Source organism: Aspergillus ambiguus (genome assembly GCF_047715705.1).
Source record: "Aspergillus ambiguus strain CBS 117.58 unplaced genomic scaffold BDV59scaffold_5, whole genome shotgun sequence".
In the NCBI taxonomy this organism is placed as follows: domain Eukaryota; kingdom Fungi; phylum Ascomycota; class Eurotiomycetes; order Eurotiales; family Aspergillaceae; genus Aspergillus; species Aspergillus ambiguus.
The window spans coordinates 306,572-324,254 of NW_027395518.1; the positions used below are offsets into that span (position 1 = coordinate 306,572).

At 55.1% G+C, this 17,683-nt stretch overlaps 9 protein-coding genes across 9 annotated transcripts; 4 read left to right on the forward strand and 5 right to left on the reverse strand.

The window, feature by feature from the left end:
- Positions 1-476: 476 nt before the first annotated feature.
- Positions 477-2,508, reverse strand: BDV59DRAFT_210757 (sugar porter family MFS transporter; the record flags this gene model as incomplete). The annotated part of the gene is made up of 5 exons (XM_073695661.1): positions 2,287-2,508; positions 1,354-2,219; positions 1,185-1,300; positions 980-1,124; positions 477-916 (listed from the first exon to the last, which is right to left on the reverse strand). The coding sequence occupies exons 1-5, from the start codon at positions 2,388-2,390 to the stop codon at positions 477-479; spliced, it is 1,671 nt and encodes a 556-aa protein (XP_073550840.1). The 5' UTR covers positions 2,391-2,508.
- Positions 2,509-2,757: 249 nt separating this feature from the next.
- Positions 2,758-4,606, forward strand: BDV59DRAFT_171982 (Inosine/uridine-preferring nucleoside hydrolase domain-containing protein). The gene is made up of 4 exons (XM_073688648.1): positions 2,758-3,328; positions 3,382-3,890; positions 3,948-4,194; positions 4,270-4,606. Exons 1-4 carry the CDS (start codon positions 3,139-3,141, stop codon positions 4,452-4,454), a joined length of 1,131 nt encoding a protein of 376 aa, XP_073550841.1. The 5' UTR covers positions 2,758-3,138; the 3' UTR covers positions 4,455-4,606.
- Positions 4,607-4,671: 65 nt separating this feature from the next.
- On the reverse strand, positions 4,672-6,288 carry BDV59DRAFT_191339 (putative C6 transcription factor; the record flags this gene model as incomplete). The annotated part of the gene is made up of 2 exons (XM_073691890.1): positions 4,672-6,059; positions 6,228-6,288. 2 exons carry the CDS (start codon positions 6,286-6,288, stop codon positions 4,672-4,674), a joined length of 1,449 nt encoding a protein of 482 aa, XP_073550842.1.
- A 415-nt stretch (positions 6,289-6,703) lies between these two features.
- Positions 6,704-7,588, forward strand: BDV59DRAFT_127559 (interferon alpha-inducible IFI6/IFI27 family protein). Its single transcript, XM_073686921.1, has 2 exons — positions 6,704-7,374; positions 7,435-7,588. The coding sequence occupies exon 1, from the start codon at positions 6,877-6,879 to the stop codon at positions 7,369-7,371; it is 495 nt and encodes a 164-aa protein (XP_073550843.1). The 5' UTR covers positions 6,704-6,876; the 3' UTR covers positions 7,372-7,374; positions 7,435-7,588.
- Positions 7,589-7,745: 157 nt separating this feature from the next.
- BDV59DRAFT_199296 (uncharacterized protein) lies at positions 7,746-11,695 on the reverse strand (the record flags this gene model as incomplete). Its single annotated transcript, XM_073693330.1, has 2 exons — positions 7,746-11,579; positions 11,660-11,695. The coding sequence occupies 2 exons, from the start codon at positions 11,693-11,695 to the stop codon at positions 7,746-7,748; spliced, it is 3,870 nt and encodes a 1,289-aa protein (XP_073550844.1).
- A 301-nt stretch (positions 11,696-11,996) lies between these two features.
- Positions 11,997-13,338, forward strand: BDV59DRAFT_210761 (alpha/beta fold hydrolase; the record flags this gene model as incomplete). The annotated part of the gene is made up of 2 exons (XM_073695662.1): positions 11,997-13,211; positions 13,283-13,338. The coding sequence occupies exons 1-2, from the start codon at positions 12,035-12,037 to the stop codon at positions 13,336-13,338; spliced, it is 1,233 nt and encodes a 410-aa protein (XP_073550845.1). The 5' UTR covers positions 11,997-12,034.
- BDV59DRAFT_171987 (copper acquisition factor BIM1-like domain-containing protein) lies at positions 13,261-14,406 on the reverse strand. Its single transcript, XM_073688649.1, has 3 exons — positions 14,036-14,406; positions 13,666-13,979; positions 13,261-13,611 (listed from the first exon to the last, which is right to left on the reverse strand). The coding sequence occupies exons 1-3, from the start codon at positions 14,247-14,249 to the stop codon at positions 13,402-13,404; spliced, it is 738 nt and encodes a 245-aa protein (XP_073550846.1). The 5' UTR covers positions 14,250-14,406; the 3' UTR covers positions 13,261-13,401.
- A 784-nt stretch (positions 14,407-15,190) lies between these two features.
- Positions 15,191-16,030, reverse strand: BDV59DRAFT_171989 (uncharacterized protein). Its single transcript, XM_073688650.1, has one exon. The coding sequence runs from the start codon at positions 15,823-15,825 to the stop codon at positions 15,205-15,207; it is 621 nt and encodes a 206-aa protein (XP_073550847.1). The 5' UTR covers positions 15,826-16,030; the 3' UTR covers positions 15,191-15,204.
- A 419-nt stretch (positions 16,031-16,449) lies between these two features.
- Positions 16,450-17,309, forward strand: BDV59DRAFT_199300 (SRR1 family protein; the record flags this gene model as incomplete). Its single annotated transcript, XM_073693331.1, has 2 exons — positions 16,450-16,864; positions 16,942-17,309. The coding sequence occupies 2 exons, from the start codon at positions 16,450-16,452 to the stop codon at positions 17,307-17,309; spliced, it is 783 nt and encodes a 260-aa protein (XP_073550848.1).
- Positions 17,310-17,683: the final 374 nt, after the last annotated feature.

Genomic DNA, 17,683 nt, shown 5'->3' on the forward strand with positions numbered 1-17,683 from the left:
TGAGCTTCCATTCTAATGCTGACTGGAAAAATTTACCATTTTGGAATTATTGAGATACGGTCGTCCTACTTTTGGTTTTCATGACATTTCCAGTATCCGGTTCACTAGTATCACATGTATACAATGTGTTTTACCTATATTCAATATGGGTATCATTAATTATAGTATCGTGGCGTTCTACTAGTATCTTCTCGTCCACTTGATGCATTCATCAGCTTTTAGTTCATATTGCACATCAGCTCCAGTCTCTCGGGGCTTTACTATGGTTCGTCACGATGAGACTTTTAAAGATTCAACGGAAGTCAGATTGAAATTAATTCGTCGTTGGTTAATGCAAGCTCCTGCAAGCTGAGATCTTGGAGATCTTCGGAGGCCCAAACGCACGCGCAGCTTGATAATAGTAATTTTATGAGGCAATACATTTCAAACATCTCCTTTGTTTTCCAAAACTAGTTGTATAAAACCTTAAAATCAATTCAGAGCGCCTCAATATGTTCCTCTCCCTCCTTTTTGTCCCAATCGCGCCCCGGGGCGCCGCCCATCCGCTCAATGAAAGATGTGAGGCCAACATCGCGCTGCGCCTCTTTAAGGAGCTCTGCGTCACGCTCACCAGTGTGGCTTCCAAACACACGGTCCATCTCCTCAAGAGTGGCACCCTTCGTCTCTGGTAGGAAAAACCAGACCCAGGCAATGCCTACAGCCAGAAAGACTGCGAAGAAGATGTAGGTCCCCCATTGCCAGGCCTGAAGCATGGGAGGCACGAAGAACGCAATGGCAAAATTGTTGATCCAGTTGCTTGATGCACCGATCGAAGCACCCTTGGCCCGGATCGACAAAGGGAATATCTCCGAAACGAGCGTCCACGAGCAGGGGCCCCAGGTAGCGCCGAAGCTTGCGATGTACAACCAGATGAGAGCTGCACAACTTTGTTAGACATGCTTCTCATCGCTCTAGGGAAAGGAGTCAAAAGGCAACTTACCAACTGCTGTCCAGCCAGCGGCAACGTGTGACGGCCAGTCGTGCTGGAATTTCGCCACGATGACTCCAACAATCACCATGCTAGAGAACATGACCACCGAGCCACCGAGGAGCATAGGTTTCCGCCCAAACTTGTCAATGACCAGCTGGAGAGAGTCGAATTAGATATTGCTATTCCTCCAAGGGTGTTCTGGCTCGTGACTTACCATTCCGGGAACGGTGCTGATTAGGAAAATGACACCGGTGACACCAGTTGCTAGGAGGGCGATGGTGCCGCTAGTCAGACCCAAACTCTTAAAAACATTGGATGCATAGTAGATGACTGTAATGAGTTAGAGACGACCTTCTGAAGCATTTTCTTATACGAGGACTCACTAGCATCAACACCACTCCATTGCTGGAAGAACATGACCAGCCAGGCAGTAGCCACGCGCTTCAAGTTGTCCATAGACCGCACACAGTTGGCGTATTGGGCGATCTGGTTCATGAAAACGTTCTGATGCTCTCGATCAGCTAGCTTAGGTGCCATTCTAGCAAATGCGCGCTCCTCAAAGACAGCCTCGGCCTTGATCTCAAGGTATTCGGCTTGGACAAGCTCGTGCTCGACAGGGACCTTGCGCATCCAAGCTAAAGTAGCCTGAGCCTCCTCGTCACGACCCTGCTTGACCAACCAGCGGGGAGAGAAAGGCATGAACCAGATACCGCAGGCAAGGCAGGCGGCAGGGATACCTTGGATGATGGAAGGGAGGCGCCATGCCATATCAGACTGAGAGTCGCCTGTACCACCAATATAGTTGCTCCCATAACCTACCCAGAAGGAGATCATGATTCCGAGGATAGTTGCAAACTGGTAGAAGGAGACCAGCAGGCCTCTCATCTCGGAAGCAGCCAGCTCGGCATTGTACAGAGGTCCAACTCCACTGAATAGGCCGACGCCCAGGCCAGTAAAGAAACGACCCGCATACAGGCAGGCTGGGTTCCCCGTGGTAGCTCCAATATAGAGATAGCTCCCAAGGATAACCCAGCAGCAAGCGAAGAACATAGTATATTTGCGAGAGAAGATCTCGCCCACCACACCAGCCGAAAGGGATCCAATGATACCTCCAACTTGGAGGATCGAGGTTAACCAGCCGGTTGCTGTCGAAGATGCCACCACTGTTGGGAAGTTCTGCGTAAAACGATACATGACCAAAGACTGGCCAAGAACCCCCTGCTGGTAGCCATATTCGAAGCCTCCGAGACTTGGTCCGAAAATCAGTATGTTCTGAAGAAATGTCTGTAATTTCCAAGAAATATATGATAACTTACGATGCAAAGAAAGCAATGAATAGCACCTTTGGATTCTCAAAGAGAGACTGCCACATAGACTTCTTCACCAGTTCGGCGCGCCGATCGGCTTCCATGTCAGCCATAGTGCAACAAAATTCGGACCGAAAGCAATGTCTTCAAGAAGCGTCTCGGCAGGCGTCTCTTTCATAGAGAATTTGAAATTCCGATAAAGCAGTTCTAATTGAGCTACGGAGATTCAAGGGAATGGGTCTATTATATCCTTCTTTCCCACCTCGACCCTCTTCTGTCAACCAAAAAGCACACACAAATAAAAAGCTTAAAAATGCCCTACCCCAGTATCAGTCCCTGCCCCAAGAAGTTCTTGTGGGCCCTGCGAAGCGAAGAACGTGGAGTCTAATAGCAAACGGAGGCCCGGCGCTAAGCCGGACAGGGACTTCTGTAGGCTACGTTGACTCCTTTCGGCGACGGTTGACGACGACCCGCTCATCCCCACAGACCCTGTCCAGCTAACCTCTGCAGATCGGGAAAATGTCTGGAGGCCCGGACTGTGGGCTCAGCTTGCGTTCTTCTTCGGGGAACCAGAGACTGCGTCTTACCCTTTTGGTTAGGTCGAGGCGGGGAGATCGTGGAGGCCCCTGGAGGTTGCGGAGGCCTACCAGGGGCATTTTTGATGTCTTAAAGTTCATGCCTCGGTGTGCAGTCGGCGATAACCGACAGGATGGTTGGCGGGCAACACATTTTATGGGAAATATAAGGTTCCAGTGTAAGAACTTGCGCCGGGGAGTTGACAAATTTACCGATAGAATCGTCGTTTGAGATCGAGTCTTTCACTTCATCACATAGACCAGCAAAGGAAAAGCGAACTACAGAATGTACTGGCATACTTCATTACCGCTGCTCTGCAGCTCGATTCTTCCACTTGTTACTGGGTCCCTTGGGGTTCCCCATCCGCGGGCAGATAGACACTATGCCATTATGGACAACGATTGGTATACAGCGGGTTTCGTGCCATATCTGATTGCCCTTGACGGTGATATTGATGTCCTTGGCCTTGTATCAGGTGAGAGACCTACTCTCTGCATCGGTCGGGCTAGCAATCTAACAAATGATAAGACACCGCCAACACCTGGCAGCCCCAAGTGGCACTACACGCCGTGGCCACACTTGAAGCGGGTAATCTGAGCTGCATCCCCGTCTATCCTGGTGCCACATGGCCTTTGATCAACACTCCTCAACGTTTCCAGGCATGGGAAACCATCCACGGCAAGCTCCCCTGGGAGGGTGCCTTTGCTCCCGAGAACAAGACAGCCGAAGCGGAGGGTAACGATCCTACTTCCGGAAACCCGGACCGGATTGTCAAGGCTGCTTTTAAGGAGGGATTCCCCAAGGGCAAGCCGAATAACTCAACCTCCGCAGCGAACTTCATGGTCGAGATGGTGCACAAGTATCCCGGCCAGGTGTCGATCTACTCAGCCGGCGCCCTGACTAACGTTGCCTTGGCTGTCCGCATGGATCCCGAGTTCGCCTCTCTTGCAAAGCAGCTTGTGATCATGGGAGGCTATGTCGATCTGAACATGCTAGAGGCCACCGGCAGCATTCTACAGGCGGACTATCAATCTGATGTAAGAATGGCCTGTCCCGATGCACCGCGGATTTCCCAGCTAATAGACATTCTTTAGATTAACCTCATGATCGACCCTGAGGCTTCCAAGATTGCTCTGACGGCAGACTTCCCCGAGATCACTATCGCCGGAAACGTTGCCAACCAGGTCTTCCCTAGCCAGGTGTTTGTGGACGAGGTCAAGACCGCGACGAACCCATACGCCGAGCTCTTTGGCAAGTACTACGACCTCTCGTTCCCATTTTGGGATGAGACTGCCGCTGCCCTAATGGTCGATCCATCTCTCGCCATCAATCAGACGTCCGGTACGAAATACCCTGCTATGTGTTGAACTCCCGACGATCGTGAGGTGCATGGTGACTAACGCTGTTCTCTTACAGTGTATCTCGATGTTGACACCTCTTATGGTAGCCCAAATTATGGCAACATCCACGTGTACCAAGAGGCCCTTGCACCTGCCGGCATCCGGCAAGTGAACTATGTCTTTGAAGTAGACGCGGACAGGTTGACCGAGCGTATCAAGCATTCCCTGGTGCATCCAAAGACCTGTGCCGACCTTGCTTAGGCTACAGATGTATCTGTTCTTTACAAAGGATTCCTGACTATCTGGTCCCGTTGTTTTGGGAAAACGTCACCGTACCAGTTAGATGTCCATTGATATAACAATGTAGCAATGGATCGCATGATCTGTTAAAACATTATTCACGAGCACTCACCGGGAAGAATAGTTTACATTGAAATACTATATATGCGTAGAGCGGGTATCTTTTACAGGCAGTGTCTCAAATCATCGATAATATCTCACCGGGCTCATACCCCCAAGCCCTCTCGAGGTCTTTTAGTCTCCATAATGCACCCCAGCCGGTAGTCTCCTCCACAATTTTGAACAGCCTTGCTACCTCAATATGTTCACTCCGATGACTGAGAAGCTTCCCCGCAAGGTACAGCGGCTGGATGGCGTTGATCAGATTCCCGCTGTGAGGGTTCGTAAGCGAAATGCCACACACGCGCCGCGCGTGCCACACGGCCGAAAAACGTGGAGTTTCCGGATACGTAGCTTTAGTCGACGGTTTCATGTCCAGCATCATGATGCACGCAGCATGGTACAGTTGATTCCCTGAGATAGCTGCCCAGTGCGCGAAGAGGATCTCGGGGAAGACACGGCCGTCGCTGACGCCGGTGGTTTTGATCGGGAGCATGGCCGACGGCCTCCGTTCAAGCCAATACTGTAATTCGTCCCATAGACTCGTCCAACGATCGGGGAAGGGGCGCGGATCCGCAACCATCTCGCCGAGTTCCAGGTGTCGGGTTCGGCCACAGGCGAGATCGCACGTCTTTGCGCACAGGTAGACCGCCCAGTTGGCATGCATATCCGGCGAAGTGGCGCCCTCCTGATAAAAAAGATCTCTTATGATTGTTTCTCGCTCCTCGGGCCCCGCAGCGTCGGGCATGGCGGGCACCCATTTCTCCAGAGGCAGCACGGTGCTCTCCGCGCCGTTGGAGATGATCGCCCCGCAAAGCTCCATACGTGCGTAGCACCAGAACACGGCCTGCAAATGGCCGCCAGACAAGCCGTTGACATCGAACGAGTCAAAGAGGGCGGCGCAGCCCTCGACGTGACGGCGCCAGTCGCGCGGACTGACCGACATGAGCTCCATCACGGCGAGAATGCACACCGTCACGAGGACATTCGGATCCTTGGCTTGGAGACACGGTGCCAGGAGCCGGATTGATTCTTGATACAGTTCTAAAGAATCGTGGGCGCTGTCCAGGCAGGCCTTCCGCTCCGTTTGGCGAGCGGAGAAAGCCAGGATCGCGTAGAACAAAGCGGGCGATCGCTGCGCAAGGATCGGGATGTGCACGCCGAAATGGCGCGCCTCGTCGAATTTATCGAGGTACGGGGCGCATTCCGTGATCCAGTTCTTGAGATAGTAAATGAGTCGGATTTTGGGGATAGAGACCGTTGCGAAGTCCAGATTCTGGCGTGACGCCCCTGACGACGGCCCTTCTGGTGCATCAGGAGGCGCCGGCGAAGTATATGAACGAGGCTCAAGACTAGCCACTGCTGAAAAGAGTACGCATCGCAGTTCCTCCTGTAGCTCTAGGAATCGTGGGTTGGCCGCGTACTCGTCGGCACTTGAGAATGTCCCCGGCGACAGAAACGCTTCCTCTTCCCCGAGCGGCGTGGACCCATTGAAGGAGTCGGGTACACCTCTATCTGGATATATGCGCACAGCAGGTCCTTCCATTTCCGCCATAGTGAAGTAGTGGATGTTCGTGAAATTAGAGAAAATTGACAGGAAATGCGGGCAAAGTTGACTAAAGTCGGTTCACCCACTCTTTTCCCCCAGCCGGTACCAATCGGCCTGGCACGTCTGGCACCCTGGGTCATTAACCATTATTTGGAGGGGAGCAGTCTGTTGGAGCAGGGGAGATGTGTTTGGGAATAAAACAACCTAGCGTCTGTGATCCTGGGGGGAGATTTAATTATACGTTTCTAAAATATATAATCAGATAGTTGAGTAAATTGAGGTTGCTTTGATTTTTCGATTCTAGATTTATGCAACATGCTACAGACGATATGAATATGAATCCCAATACCATTGGGATACTCTGGCTGTACATCAACTATCGACTATGGTATCAGGGCACAATCCCTACACTGCCTCGTATTCGCACATGCGGACTCGGCGTCTACAGGTTTCTGCATTATACTGCTAATTGGATTATCAAATGAACCCATCAAGCCACCTACGCAACCAATCCTCGAGCATATAACTTGGTTGGCCCAGAGAGCGCCAACAACCAACAGCAAATGCATCTGCGGATTTGGACAATCACCTGGAAGAAAAGGCTTAAGAGGCGTCTACTGCCCTCATGCACAGGCAACCTTTGAAATCTTTCTCAGCTTCACCACCAACCAACACCAAGCAGTCTAGTCCAGTCATCAAATACCTGCCTCGTCCCATTATATTATCCTCTCCAAGATGGGCAATACACTGGGCTGTATCGTCGGAGCCGACGATGGCATCCACGCAACCACCCCTCAAACCGAACAACAGCAAGCCTCCGACATTCTCTCCATCATCCTCTCCTCAGAGAGCATCGACGAAATCCACAAGTCCGTGAACGAAGTGATGCGCACTACGGGCTGGACAGAGAACATCGCAAAGGCGCTCCTCAGTGGCTTACAAGACGCAATCGACAAGGGAGCCCCGATGGCAAAAGCTGCCACGACGGCTCTAAAGCGAGTAAGAGAGGAAGCTTTCGAGTTCGCCAAGGACCATCCGGTGTACGCAACGATCCTGGCCATCGGAGTTCTGGCGCTGGTCATGCCGTGGGTGGTCGAGTCTTTGGGCTTTGGGGAATTAGGGCCGATTGAGGGATCTTTCGCAGCCTGGTGGCAGAGTCGATATGCGGGATATGTGCCGAAGGGATCTTTGTTCTCTTTTCTGCAGCGACTGGGGATGAAGTGGCACTGATATGTCAGTACCTGGCTGGCGAATGTTGGCAGTTAATGCATCATGACATCTAAGGCTCCTCAGGTTTCCGCAGAGCTACTTCAATAAGAATCATAACCAGGGTATCAATGTATATTCCTAGACCGCCTGTTGTGGTTCATTAGCCTTACCAACACAGATTGTATTCAAAACCCCATATCCAATCCCATCCATATAATGCAACCATTCTCATCTGCTGTCACGGACAGCAGTCGACCCGCGTTAATATTATGATTAATAGAGAAGAACAATGTCGTAATAACAATCACACATTACAACCAATAAACCGTGTATAAATCAACCAGATCACTCATGGCCAAATGAATCGAAAAAAATAGCTTACGTTAAATCGGCCCTCAATGCAGGCCAAACGCCTTTCGCAGCCGAGGAAAGCGTTTCTGACGAGGTGCGCCAAATCCCACGTCTAAAACGCCATACGAACGGTTGCTGGCAAGATGTCGTCCCTCGCCGGTGAGTCTCCCAGCAGCATCATGGTTGGCCTCCGCTGCTTGGGGGGCTGGCTCACTTGCTGTGGTTCCATTCTGTCCGGCACCGTTCAATGTTGGGGGATCGTGGGCAGATGATGTCTCTCGTGGCGCGCCGTTCGTCTGCGACTGCAGCGGCCAATCCTCGCCACCCGACTTGTCTGGGCGTTTCTTGTGCAGCTTCGGCGACGAGGACTCGGTTTTGTTCGCTGGGACCACAGTGCCGTTGCTCTCGTCCAGACGGGGAGCCTCATGGTCTACCGAGCCGTTTCTTGGAGGAGCAGCGCTGTCATTCAAAGTCCGCCCCGGCGGCGTCTTGTTTTTGCGGAGACTTAAACGTCTGAATAGGCTTGGGCGGCGGCCTGTGCTGGGCTGATGCATGAACTCATCTAGCTCGTCTTCCGTCATTCCACGAGATCTGGCCACGGCCGCAAACGCCGGGTTGCGCGCTCCGGCGGAGTCTGATTTGATGCTTCTGTGACCAATTCGGTTGTTTGAAGGCCGCTTACTTGGCCCTGCAGGGGCTGCACGGGTGTCATTATCCGAGCTATCTTCTAACTCCGTCGAGTCACCATCGTTCATGCCATGCCGGCGTGGGATGCCGCGAACGGGCCGAAGAGTCTGTACCATACCATGATCTTCATCGCTTGAATCCCCGTACCGACTCCTCCATCGCAAGGATGTGTGGCTGTCGCCAATCTCGTCGTCGGAGTCGGCGAATCGGGAGGTGAATGCTCTTCTAGTCCTAGCCTTCGGCACCTTGCCTGTGGAGAAGAATGCTGCTTTCTCGGGTCGTGGCTCGCTTGTGCGTAGGGTAGATCGCATCGGGCCTATGCCTCCAGAGGAGATGGGCCGGCCGGAGCCAGGTGCGGGCGTCCAGTTGCCCGCTTGTGCCGGGGCATTGGCTGGGGTAGCACGCAATGAACGACGCATGATATGCTGGGATTCTGCGCGGGGACGGAAAGAGCGCTTGAAGCTGCTCGAGGAGTCACTTCCATTGGAGGGTCGTCGTCGAAGGTGGGATGTCTTGTCGTTGGCGCTGCGCTCCGGGCTAGCCTTTCCACTTTTGAATAGAACAGGACCCCACGAAAGAGCTCGTTTTTTAGGATGCCCTTTATTCTGTTTCTGTCGGAAAAAGGACGCGCCGTGCGAGGCCTCGGGTTGCAACAAATCATTGGAAGCCAGGGAGGTTGCATTGACAGCTGCAGAACCACCAGAGATGTCCACGGAGACAGAGCGTCGGGCCAAATTCGTAACTGCAGCTGAACGGGGAAGTCGTCTTGTAGAGTTTGACCTGACCATGGGTCGGGTGTTGATAGGGGGTTGGTTGGACGCCGGAAACGGAAATGGTTGCGCTGGAGATTTGAGGTCCGCAACAACATTCTGGGAGGTGGATACGGGCAAAGCTACTTGACATGAGTCCGGGACCCCTGGAAATCCGAGATACTGATCACCGGCATGCCTACGACCGAAGGCACGTTCTTGCGCTGGGGCCTTAGGCGGTCCTGCCGCCGACTGACCATCGACAATGGCATTAATTGAGCCGAAACCAGGTCTGTCAAGGCCCTCTTCTGCATCACTATAGATACTCTCCCCAGACTCGTCGTCGGCTTCCGTGCCTTCAGCTTCACGTTTGGAGTCTTCATGAGTCGCTACACGGGATGGGTTATCATCCGACTGCTTATGAGGCGGACTGGGAAAGATTTCCGACGATGATCGTGGAAACCCGCCTGGAACAGTGTATTCGAGACTAGACCTGCTTAGGTTGATCTCAGGGGTGGCAGGCTGGACCTCAATCCCAGGCACCGTCAGTGTCGCAAGTTCGGTCTGTTTTGTTGGATGCACGTCTGATGGTCGCCCAGGTTCGGCTCGGATGTTTCGAGTGTCCGCATTGGCAGAAGTGGCAGCGTCCAACTGGGTTGGATGTGCTTTGGGCTCCGACACAGCCGCGGGAGGAGGTGAGACAATACTGCCATTGAGAGTAGTGTTCGCAGAGACTCTCGGGAGAGTGTTCACCAGTATACCGCCAACTGCATGATCGTTCGAGAATGACAAGGGGCTAGATTCGGATGAAGTCGTGGATTCGTTGTCGCTGAAGTCGTTCTGGATCAGTTCTGGTGGTCGGCCATTCCGGCCCCGAATACTGCCAAATGAAGGCAACACAGGACGGGGCGTAAGCAATTCGTCCAGTTCATCCGCTTTCAAGGATGGGGGCTTCCGCTTTGCAACACCAAACCACCCCGGCCTCGACCGGAACTGTCCAGGAGGCGAAGGCTCTGAGGCGATATCTTCTGGCGATGTCGGAGGACTGGCAGCGACCCCGACAACCTCTGCCTCATCATCAAAGCTGACCTTGGCAGGTCTGCGGCGGACAGTGCGGCCGCCGTCGTCTGAAGCCACGGAAGTCCCATCGGAAATCTCGCTCAGCGGTGGCCCTGGGCGCAGGCCGGTGGTGGGCACGGTCGTCTCATCGGGGGAAAGCGAACTCTTCCTCGAATTCTTCATGGCAGACTTGGCAGGAGATACAGATCGCGGGGGCGGTTGATGCAATTGCTCGGTTATCGCGACCTGGGCAGAGAAGCGAGCCGATCTGCCGGGGCTACTGCTCGGCTGACGTCGTGGCGAGGATCTGGTCTCCGGACTGGGATTTTTCGATTTCGGCGTGCTGACAATAGAGCTGGATGGGGTCCCTCGAGCACGGTCCGGCGTGGCTGTCGGTGTCGCCATCGGCGCTGCGTCGGGCGTCACTCTTCCCATCCGAACAGGCTCAGCCTCTTTCTCCTGCACACCAGATTCGGTCGGTCCCCCCACTGGCATATCCACTTCCACCGAACTAGGCGCGCCGTCGTGCTCCGGGGAAGCCCTGGAGGTCTTTGTACGACGGCCGCGTCCAGCGGAACGGGGAGACGAGGATGGGGATGACGCCACCGACTCCTCAGTCCGAGGCACAATAGCAGCCTGTGCTGCGGCCACCGCGGTGCCCACAGGCAGGATTGCACGCCCTGGGCTCCCCTGGTCGATGGCCGTCCTTGTCGTCTTACGCACGGAGGGATTCGCCGTCGTCTCGGAGGAAGCCAGCTGGCCGACCAGCGAGATACCCGTCGACGCATCGCGACGATCCGCGTCCCGGGTAGGCGAATTGGGACGCGAGTTCATCGGATAGGAGAAGTTGATAGAGCTCCGACTTCCCGGTCGCTGTAGCTCGGGCACCGCCGCCACGCGACTGTCCAGGTCGACACTCAACCCTCTTCCCGCCGACGACGCCGGTCGCTTTCCGGGCACAATGTGACGTGTGGATGACGGACCTACGCTGACGGACCGACGCGGCAGGTTATTCGGACGGTATACCGGCGGGATGGACGGGAGCGGCGGCCGGGTCACCGGGCCGCCGCTGGAGGGAGGACGACGGGGGGACTGCTCCCGAAAGGTACGGTTGCTCATGGAGCTGGAACTGCGAGCACGCCGGACGCCGTTCTGGCTGGTCGGACGCAGGGCGCTGGAAAGACTAGACTGCGAGGTGACCGAGGCCCGTCGCTGGACCATGCGCTTTGTCTGGACGTTCTCGATGGGCGTGGGCGTGGGCGTCAGACTGCGCAAGGCGGCAGCAGCGGCAGCGGAGGAGAGGCTCGACGAGGAGGGATGGGAATTGAGAAAGGCATGAGAGGCGGCCGATTGAGCGGATTGCGTGGCGGAGGAGGACAGGGGCTATTTGTAGCGATTGATAATAAGGATCCGTGTGATTGACACTGATTGATATGCGGTAGAGATGATGGATTAGCACTCACCTGATGATGCGACGCACTCCTACGTCGGCGGAACATGGCAGCCGGTCGCCGTCAGGGCGACGAGAGAAGAGGAGAGGCCACGATGAAGGGGCGAGGAAGGGATGGGAAGAGGGAGAAGAAGACGAAGGGAAGAGGAGGATGTTTTTGAAGAGAGAGAGAGACAGAGAGAGAGAGAAGAATGGAATGTGGAGAAGGAAAAGAGAGGGAGAGAGAGACAGTCCGAAAGAGGAAGTTTGCGTCATGTGGAGGCCTGGCCTAATCGGGTAAGAGAACTATACAGCCTGAACCTCCTCGGCTATTGCATCTTTCGACATCTACTCCTCTCTCGCGCTCTCTCTATACATCTTCACCATCTCCCTCATCAATATCTCCATCATGTACCGCTCCCGCTTCATTCCCACCAACACCCTCTCCTTCCACGTCCTCGAGGCCGGCTACACTCCCGACAACTCCCGTCCTCTCCTCCTCCTGCTGCACGGTTTCCCCGAGATCGCCTTCTCCTGGCGCAAAGTGATTCCCAAGCTCGCCGATGCAGGCTATTATGTTGTTGCCCCCGACCAGCGAGGCTTCGGCCAGACCACCGGATGGGACACTCGTCCGTTCGATGCGGTCGACCTGAGCAGCTTCTCGCTGACGACCTTCGTCCGGGACATGGTACTCCTCGTCCACGCCCTGGGTTATCGCTCCGTGCGGTGTGTCGTCGGTCATGACTGTGGCGCCGTGACCGCCGCCATGTGCGCGCTCGTACGCCCCGATCTCTTCCAGAGCCTCGTACTCCTCAGCCATCCCTTCAACGGGACCCCCGGAGTGCCCTTCAACACCGCAAACCGTCCCGCCCCAGAGAACGACGACGACGGCCACCACAATCACGTCACCGGCACCAACACCGGAGGCACCGAGTCCGCCGCAGGCGACCACGTCCACGCCGACCTGGCCGCCCGCGGCCGCAAGCACTACAAATGGTACTACTCGACGGCGCCCGCCGACGCAGACATGCACCTCCCCGCTGACCGCCTGCACGATTTCCTGCGTGGGTACTTCTACCTCAAGAGCGGGTCGTGGGCTGGCAACCAGCCACGACCGCTGGCCGCGTGGTCTGCCGCGGAGCTGGCCCAGCTCCCGTACTACTACGTGATGCCGGCGGGGGCGACCATGCCCGAGGCGGTCGCGGCGCACATGCGCGAGGAATCGCCGGACGCCGTGCGTTGCTCGCACGACTGGCTGTCGGACGAGGATCTTGCCGTCTCCGTGAGGGAGTATGGGCGCACTGGGTTCCAGGGCGGGCTGAACTGGTACCGGGTGCGCACGGCGGCGGGCGGCCAGTACACGGGGGATTTTGAGGCGTTTGCGGGGAAGAAGATCGAAGTGCCTTGTGCGTTTGTGTCGGGGAAGCTGGATTGGGGGATTTACCAGGAACCGGGTGCGCTGCAGAAGATGGCGGATGGGACGGTGTGTAGTGATTTCCGGGCGTTACGGTTGGTCGACGGCGTGGGACATTGGGCGCCGCAGGAGTGTCCGGATGAGGTGGTAGAGGTGATTTTGGACCTGGTGCGTGGGCTGTAGAGGTTCGCTGTGGGAGGTGATCTACGTTTGTAGAATGTACGTGAGTAGCAAATGGATTAGATTACGCGTCAGATGAAGCAGATTGCGCCGATGCCAAACAAATCAAGAAGGACTGATAGTCTGTCGTCCAGGGTATGTACGAATGCATGAGCAACGAAAGCAGGCGATAAGAAACACATCTACAGCATCAACCACACCATCACCACCGCCACCGCCGCTGGCAACAGAGTCGACATCATACGTCTGGGCGAATCCAACGCGGGTGCACCGGCCTCCTGCAATGAGGATGTTGCGAATAACGACTGGAAAGTGATGCTGCTGTCGTTGAAGCAATTGTCGCGAGTGACCTCGGCGACGTCCTGGGGGTCGGCGAACTCGATATCCACACACTATTCATCGTTCGCGCATTAGTGACAGTCATGCAGAGCTGGAGCCGGACATACGTTATACAAGGCAGCCCCGTGTTTCGCCGTCTCGACCACCTGAATCGTGGCATGGTCCCCCGGTTTGACGCTGATATTGGCCGGCAGGGGAACCTGCGGCAGACAGATCGTGCCGGGATAGGGGTTATTGGTGGGACCGCTGATCTGGAATGGGGAAATCATGGGATGGCTCATGTTCGGAGGCACGCTGCCCAGACCCAGGTTGATGTAGATGAACGCCGTCGAGTGACCCTGGAACCAGCCAGGTTGAAAAGAGACAGCGCCGCCGCCAACGGGCCACTTGGTGCGGTTTGTCGAGGTGGGCATACCGCCACCTGACTAGTTAGCTTGGAGCGACAGACAGAAGGAGGGTGTGTGAAGGGTAACATACATGGGTAGATCCATTGCATTCCATACGGATACACGTATGAGCCGTTGCTGTCCACCGCAGCACCCAGGCCGTCGGCGCCTTCGACCGTGCCGTTTGTATGAAGATTGTTTCCTCGATAGCCTGGATAGACGATGACGGTGTGCGCATGGACCAGACTCAGGCCCAGGAGGGCGAGAAAGGCCATGGTCCATTGTGGCAGGGAGGCCCGCATCATGATGATCGTTCACCGACGACGGACGGACTCAGCAAGAGAAAGAAAGAAACACGCCGCGCAAAAGATATACGCAAGTTTCCTTGCCTCTTGGTTTTCAAATCGCATCAAATGAATCAACAGAGATGGTGACAGGAACAATCGGCAGGATCATCCTGTCGAGACAAGCTTCGGTGATGCAGACGGGCGGACCAGACTTTTTGAGGGACGAGAGGGGAACGTCCGCATCCGCCAGCCGATGCCTGTCCGGTCCATCCTGAGCAGGGATCTCATGGGACTGATTGGATGTGACCGAAGCTGCAGGCTGGTACTGGGGGACTAAGCAGGGTGATTGGAGAGCAGCGGGCACCCGCTGCACGAGGCATCACAGCGACGCGGGTGATTTGCACGGTGATTTGTGGAGCGGGGTGACACTAAATTGGCTGGGCGCTTACAGGGAACTTGATCATCCTGGACTTGCTGGACTTGCTGATGGGGGTGCTTGGTGAGTATGAGGAGAGGAGAGGAGAAGAGAGAATGAGTCGAAAGCGATTCATTCGACTTATGTTGAGGTGTTGGCCCTGGAAGTCAGGCACCAACACACGTGACTGCATCTATTCAGGACGTTGAGAACCTTCTGTACAAGACACACCTTAATATCACAGACTATTGTCTGATTTGAGTCGTATCCTTCAAAGCATCAGTACACAATGCGTCTCCGATGCATTTCATAGCTGTTGGCGCAGATCTCGCGGATTAGAGAAGTCCATGGAGTATTTTCTGTTTTATACTCGATTTCCTACTGCGCACTGCCTATATATACACTTGTTGAAGATATCCCGCTGGTATTTGCTCTTGTGATGCACTCTGCTCAGTATATTTGAGCCTGATGCCATAATCGTGCATCAATCTCCTTCCGAAGGCCTTGCTTTCGTCAATCCCCTCGACCTAGTTTTTGATTTGCTCCATCATTTGGTCCTCATGGATGCAATGGGGCCTCTTTAAGCCCACATAGTCTGATATACTCGAGGATAGCAGCCAACTTGGGATTATCCTTCCCATAGCTATCTTGAAGGGCCTCGTGCTGGCTATCATCACAGAGGTGTGAGGTAGAGGTGCCAGTCTCAGCATGAGGGCTGGAAACACCCTGAACACCACTCCCCAGCAGACGGTGATTCCCACCCGTCAGCAAGACGTCTCGGGTTTGTTGGATATTCTTGGGCGTGTCAAGTCCCAGGTAGTGCAGTGCCAAGCAAACTGACAGATAGTAGCTGTCGCAGGCACTTCGATGTCTTACGATGAAGCCGTATTGATCTGAGCTCCATTCCCGGGGCTTCTGTTCTTTGGACGCAATTCTACCGGCTTCTTCTCCCATCTCAATGAGAAAGCTGATCTCGTGGAAGGTTTCCAGAAAGTTCAAGTAGGCCGGGTGCCCTCGAAAATGCTTCTTCAACAAAACGAACACCGCAGATTTCAGCGTCAAAGCATCATTGAGTGACAGCATCTCATTGCTCGGTTGGAGGCCTTCACCGTCCATGAGGCCGCCAGTGATGGAGTAGGAGGCTAGAAGGAACTCCACAAGCCAGCCGAGCGTGGCCATGTCGAGAAACTCTTGAGAGTTGAGAGGTCTCTCTAACAGGACGAGACCGCATTCTGGGATCGTCAATCCTTCATTGTGTCCTGAATTCCGGTTGCTCAGGTCCAGTGTCTGTACTGTCAGTCTTTTTCCGAGCTAGCTGTCCAGTCCTGGTTTACCTGGATGATATGTTCCATCACATTGGACGGTGCTCCTATGGAAGCGGAAGATTTCCTGACGTCCTCCAGGAGGCCAGGCAGCACGGCCTTGAAGGCGTCTGCGCTCGTCTCAAATTCCATTTTAAGCTGTTTCGCAGCCGGGAGCCGCGTGTCGAGGTGAGCGGCTTATATAAGGGATTGCGAGACAGTCGCTGTGGGAAACCACTCCTTGCATAAGGATGTTGGGAGGACTCAGGGCTCGCTGTGTAACCGCATAATCTCCGTAACACCAAGACAGCTGGATGTTGAGATTGCACTTTAGTGCTATTGATCTCCGATGAATTGCATAGAGGATCGGCTATAGATACAGATCAACCCTAACTGGCTGTATGGGGCAGCCCCACTACCCAAAACGGCAACCATCCTTTTCCTCCATCATTCGCATCTTCATTCTTCTTCTTCTGCTGCCACATCCTCTCCCACCACCAACATGCCGCACACTTCCCGGAAGAAACACACTCTCACCAACAAGCGCCTCCAAGTCACCGACGACTCCGGCTGGACGCACATCACAACAGGCGGGAACCGGACCCGCGCGCGCCGCGTTCCCCGCGACGGCGACGGCGACGACGACGCTGACCAGCTCCGCCCGGCGGAGGCGCCCTCATCGACGACCCTCGCCGACCTCCAGACCCAATTGACCACCTACCAGCGCAGCTGGGTTGCGTCTCCGACCTGCGCCGTCGTGCGCGACGCCGTGCACGAGATGGCCGCCAGCCCCATCACCAACGTGGTCTGCATCGGCCTCGGCAGTCCGAGCGGGTTCCTGCGCGGCGGCTGGGTCGACCGCCGGAGCGTGTCGATGTACCAGCTCGCGGCGCTGGTCAGCGTGATTGAGGAGTTGCGTATGCATCCTTCCCCCCACCCAACATCATTCCTTTGCCCGTCCCAACCCACACTAACGAAGCATTGATCGATGCAGACGCCTCGTCCGCCGACACCATCCCCGTCCCCGTTTACGCCCAAGACCCCGTCTTCAACGCGCTGGATGAATCGCTCCTTGCTGCGCTGCACATCTCCGTCGTGCAACATCCCGCCGCCTTCGACGAGATCTCCTCCCGCACGCTCCTTTTCTGTCCGGGTGCGGAGCGCGCGCACCTCGAGGAACTGCTCCGGCGACCCGAGGAGCGGCTACCGGCTGGGCTCATCGGTGGGCCGTTGGAGGATGCCGAGCCGGAGGCGATTAGTCGGTTCGCGCGGGCGCGGCGGTCGGTGCGGTTGCCGGTCTTCGAGGACCAGGAACATGCCTTCTGGAATATGCGAGTGTATCTTCCTGCGGAGGAGAGGTAGCCTCGCGCGGCTGCAGTTACGTCTACACGATTGATGATACCCATTGAATCGTATATTCCCGCGATCAAACGAACCCATATATACAATCCAAGGAACGCTCCACCATAAGAAACCAGATGAACAAGATGAATGTGCAATGACCAGGGAATGAGACGGGCGAAAAGGAACAGCCCATGCAAAACAGAACACGCAGGGAAACAAAGGTCCATTAAAATACAAATCCGAGCAGAAAAACCACGTCAAACACCGCATGCCAACCCTAAGATAAGCCATTCACATAGACGCGCTTCTTCGTCAAACAAACATGCCAGAGATCGGGACATCCGAATCGGGGGTCGTCACGGATGGAGAGAGGAGGGAGGGCGGGAACAAAG

Coding starts and splice junctions, on each gene's coding strand:
- BDV59DRAFT_127559 (XM_073686921.1), top strand. CDS start 6,877: ATGGGCAATACACTGGGCTGTATCGTCGGAGCCGACGATGGCATCCAC.
- BDV59DRAFT_171982 (XM_073688648.1), top strand. CDS start 3,139: ATGTACTGGCATACTTCATTACCGCTGCTCTGCAGCTCGATTCTTCCA. Junction 3,329..3,381: donor TGTCCTTGGCCTTGTATCAG/GTGAGAGACCTA, acceptor ACAAATGATAAG/ACACCGCCAACACCTGGCAG. Junction 4,195..4,269: donor CGCCATCAATCAGACGTCCG/GTACGAAATACC, acceptor GTTCTCTTACAG/TGTATCTCGATGTTGACACC.
- BDV59DRAFT_171989 (XM_073688650.1), bottom strand. CDS start 15,825: ATGGCCACGCTCGGCTGGCTTGTGGAGTTCCTTCTAGCCTCCTACTCC.
- BDV59DRAFT_171987 (XM_073688649.1), bottom strand. CDS start 14,249: ATGATGCGGGCCTCCCTGCCACAATGGACCATGGCCTTTCTCGCCCTC. Junction 13,980..14,035: donor AATGCAATGGATCTACCCAT/GTATGTTACCCT, acceptor CTAACTAGTCAG/GTGGCGGTATGCCCACCTCG. Junction 13,612..13,665: donor ACGGGGCTGCCTTGTATAAC/GTATGTCCGGCT, acceptor AACGATGAATAG/TGTGTGGATATCGAGTTCGC.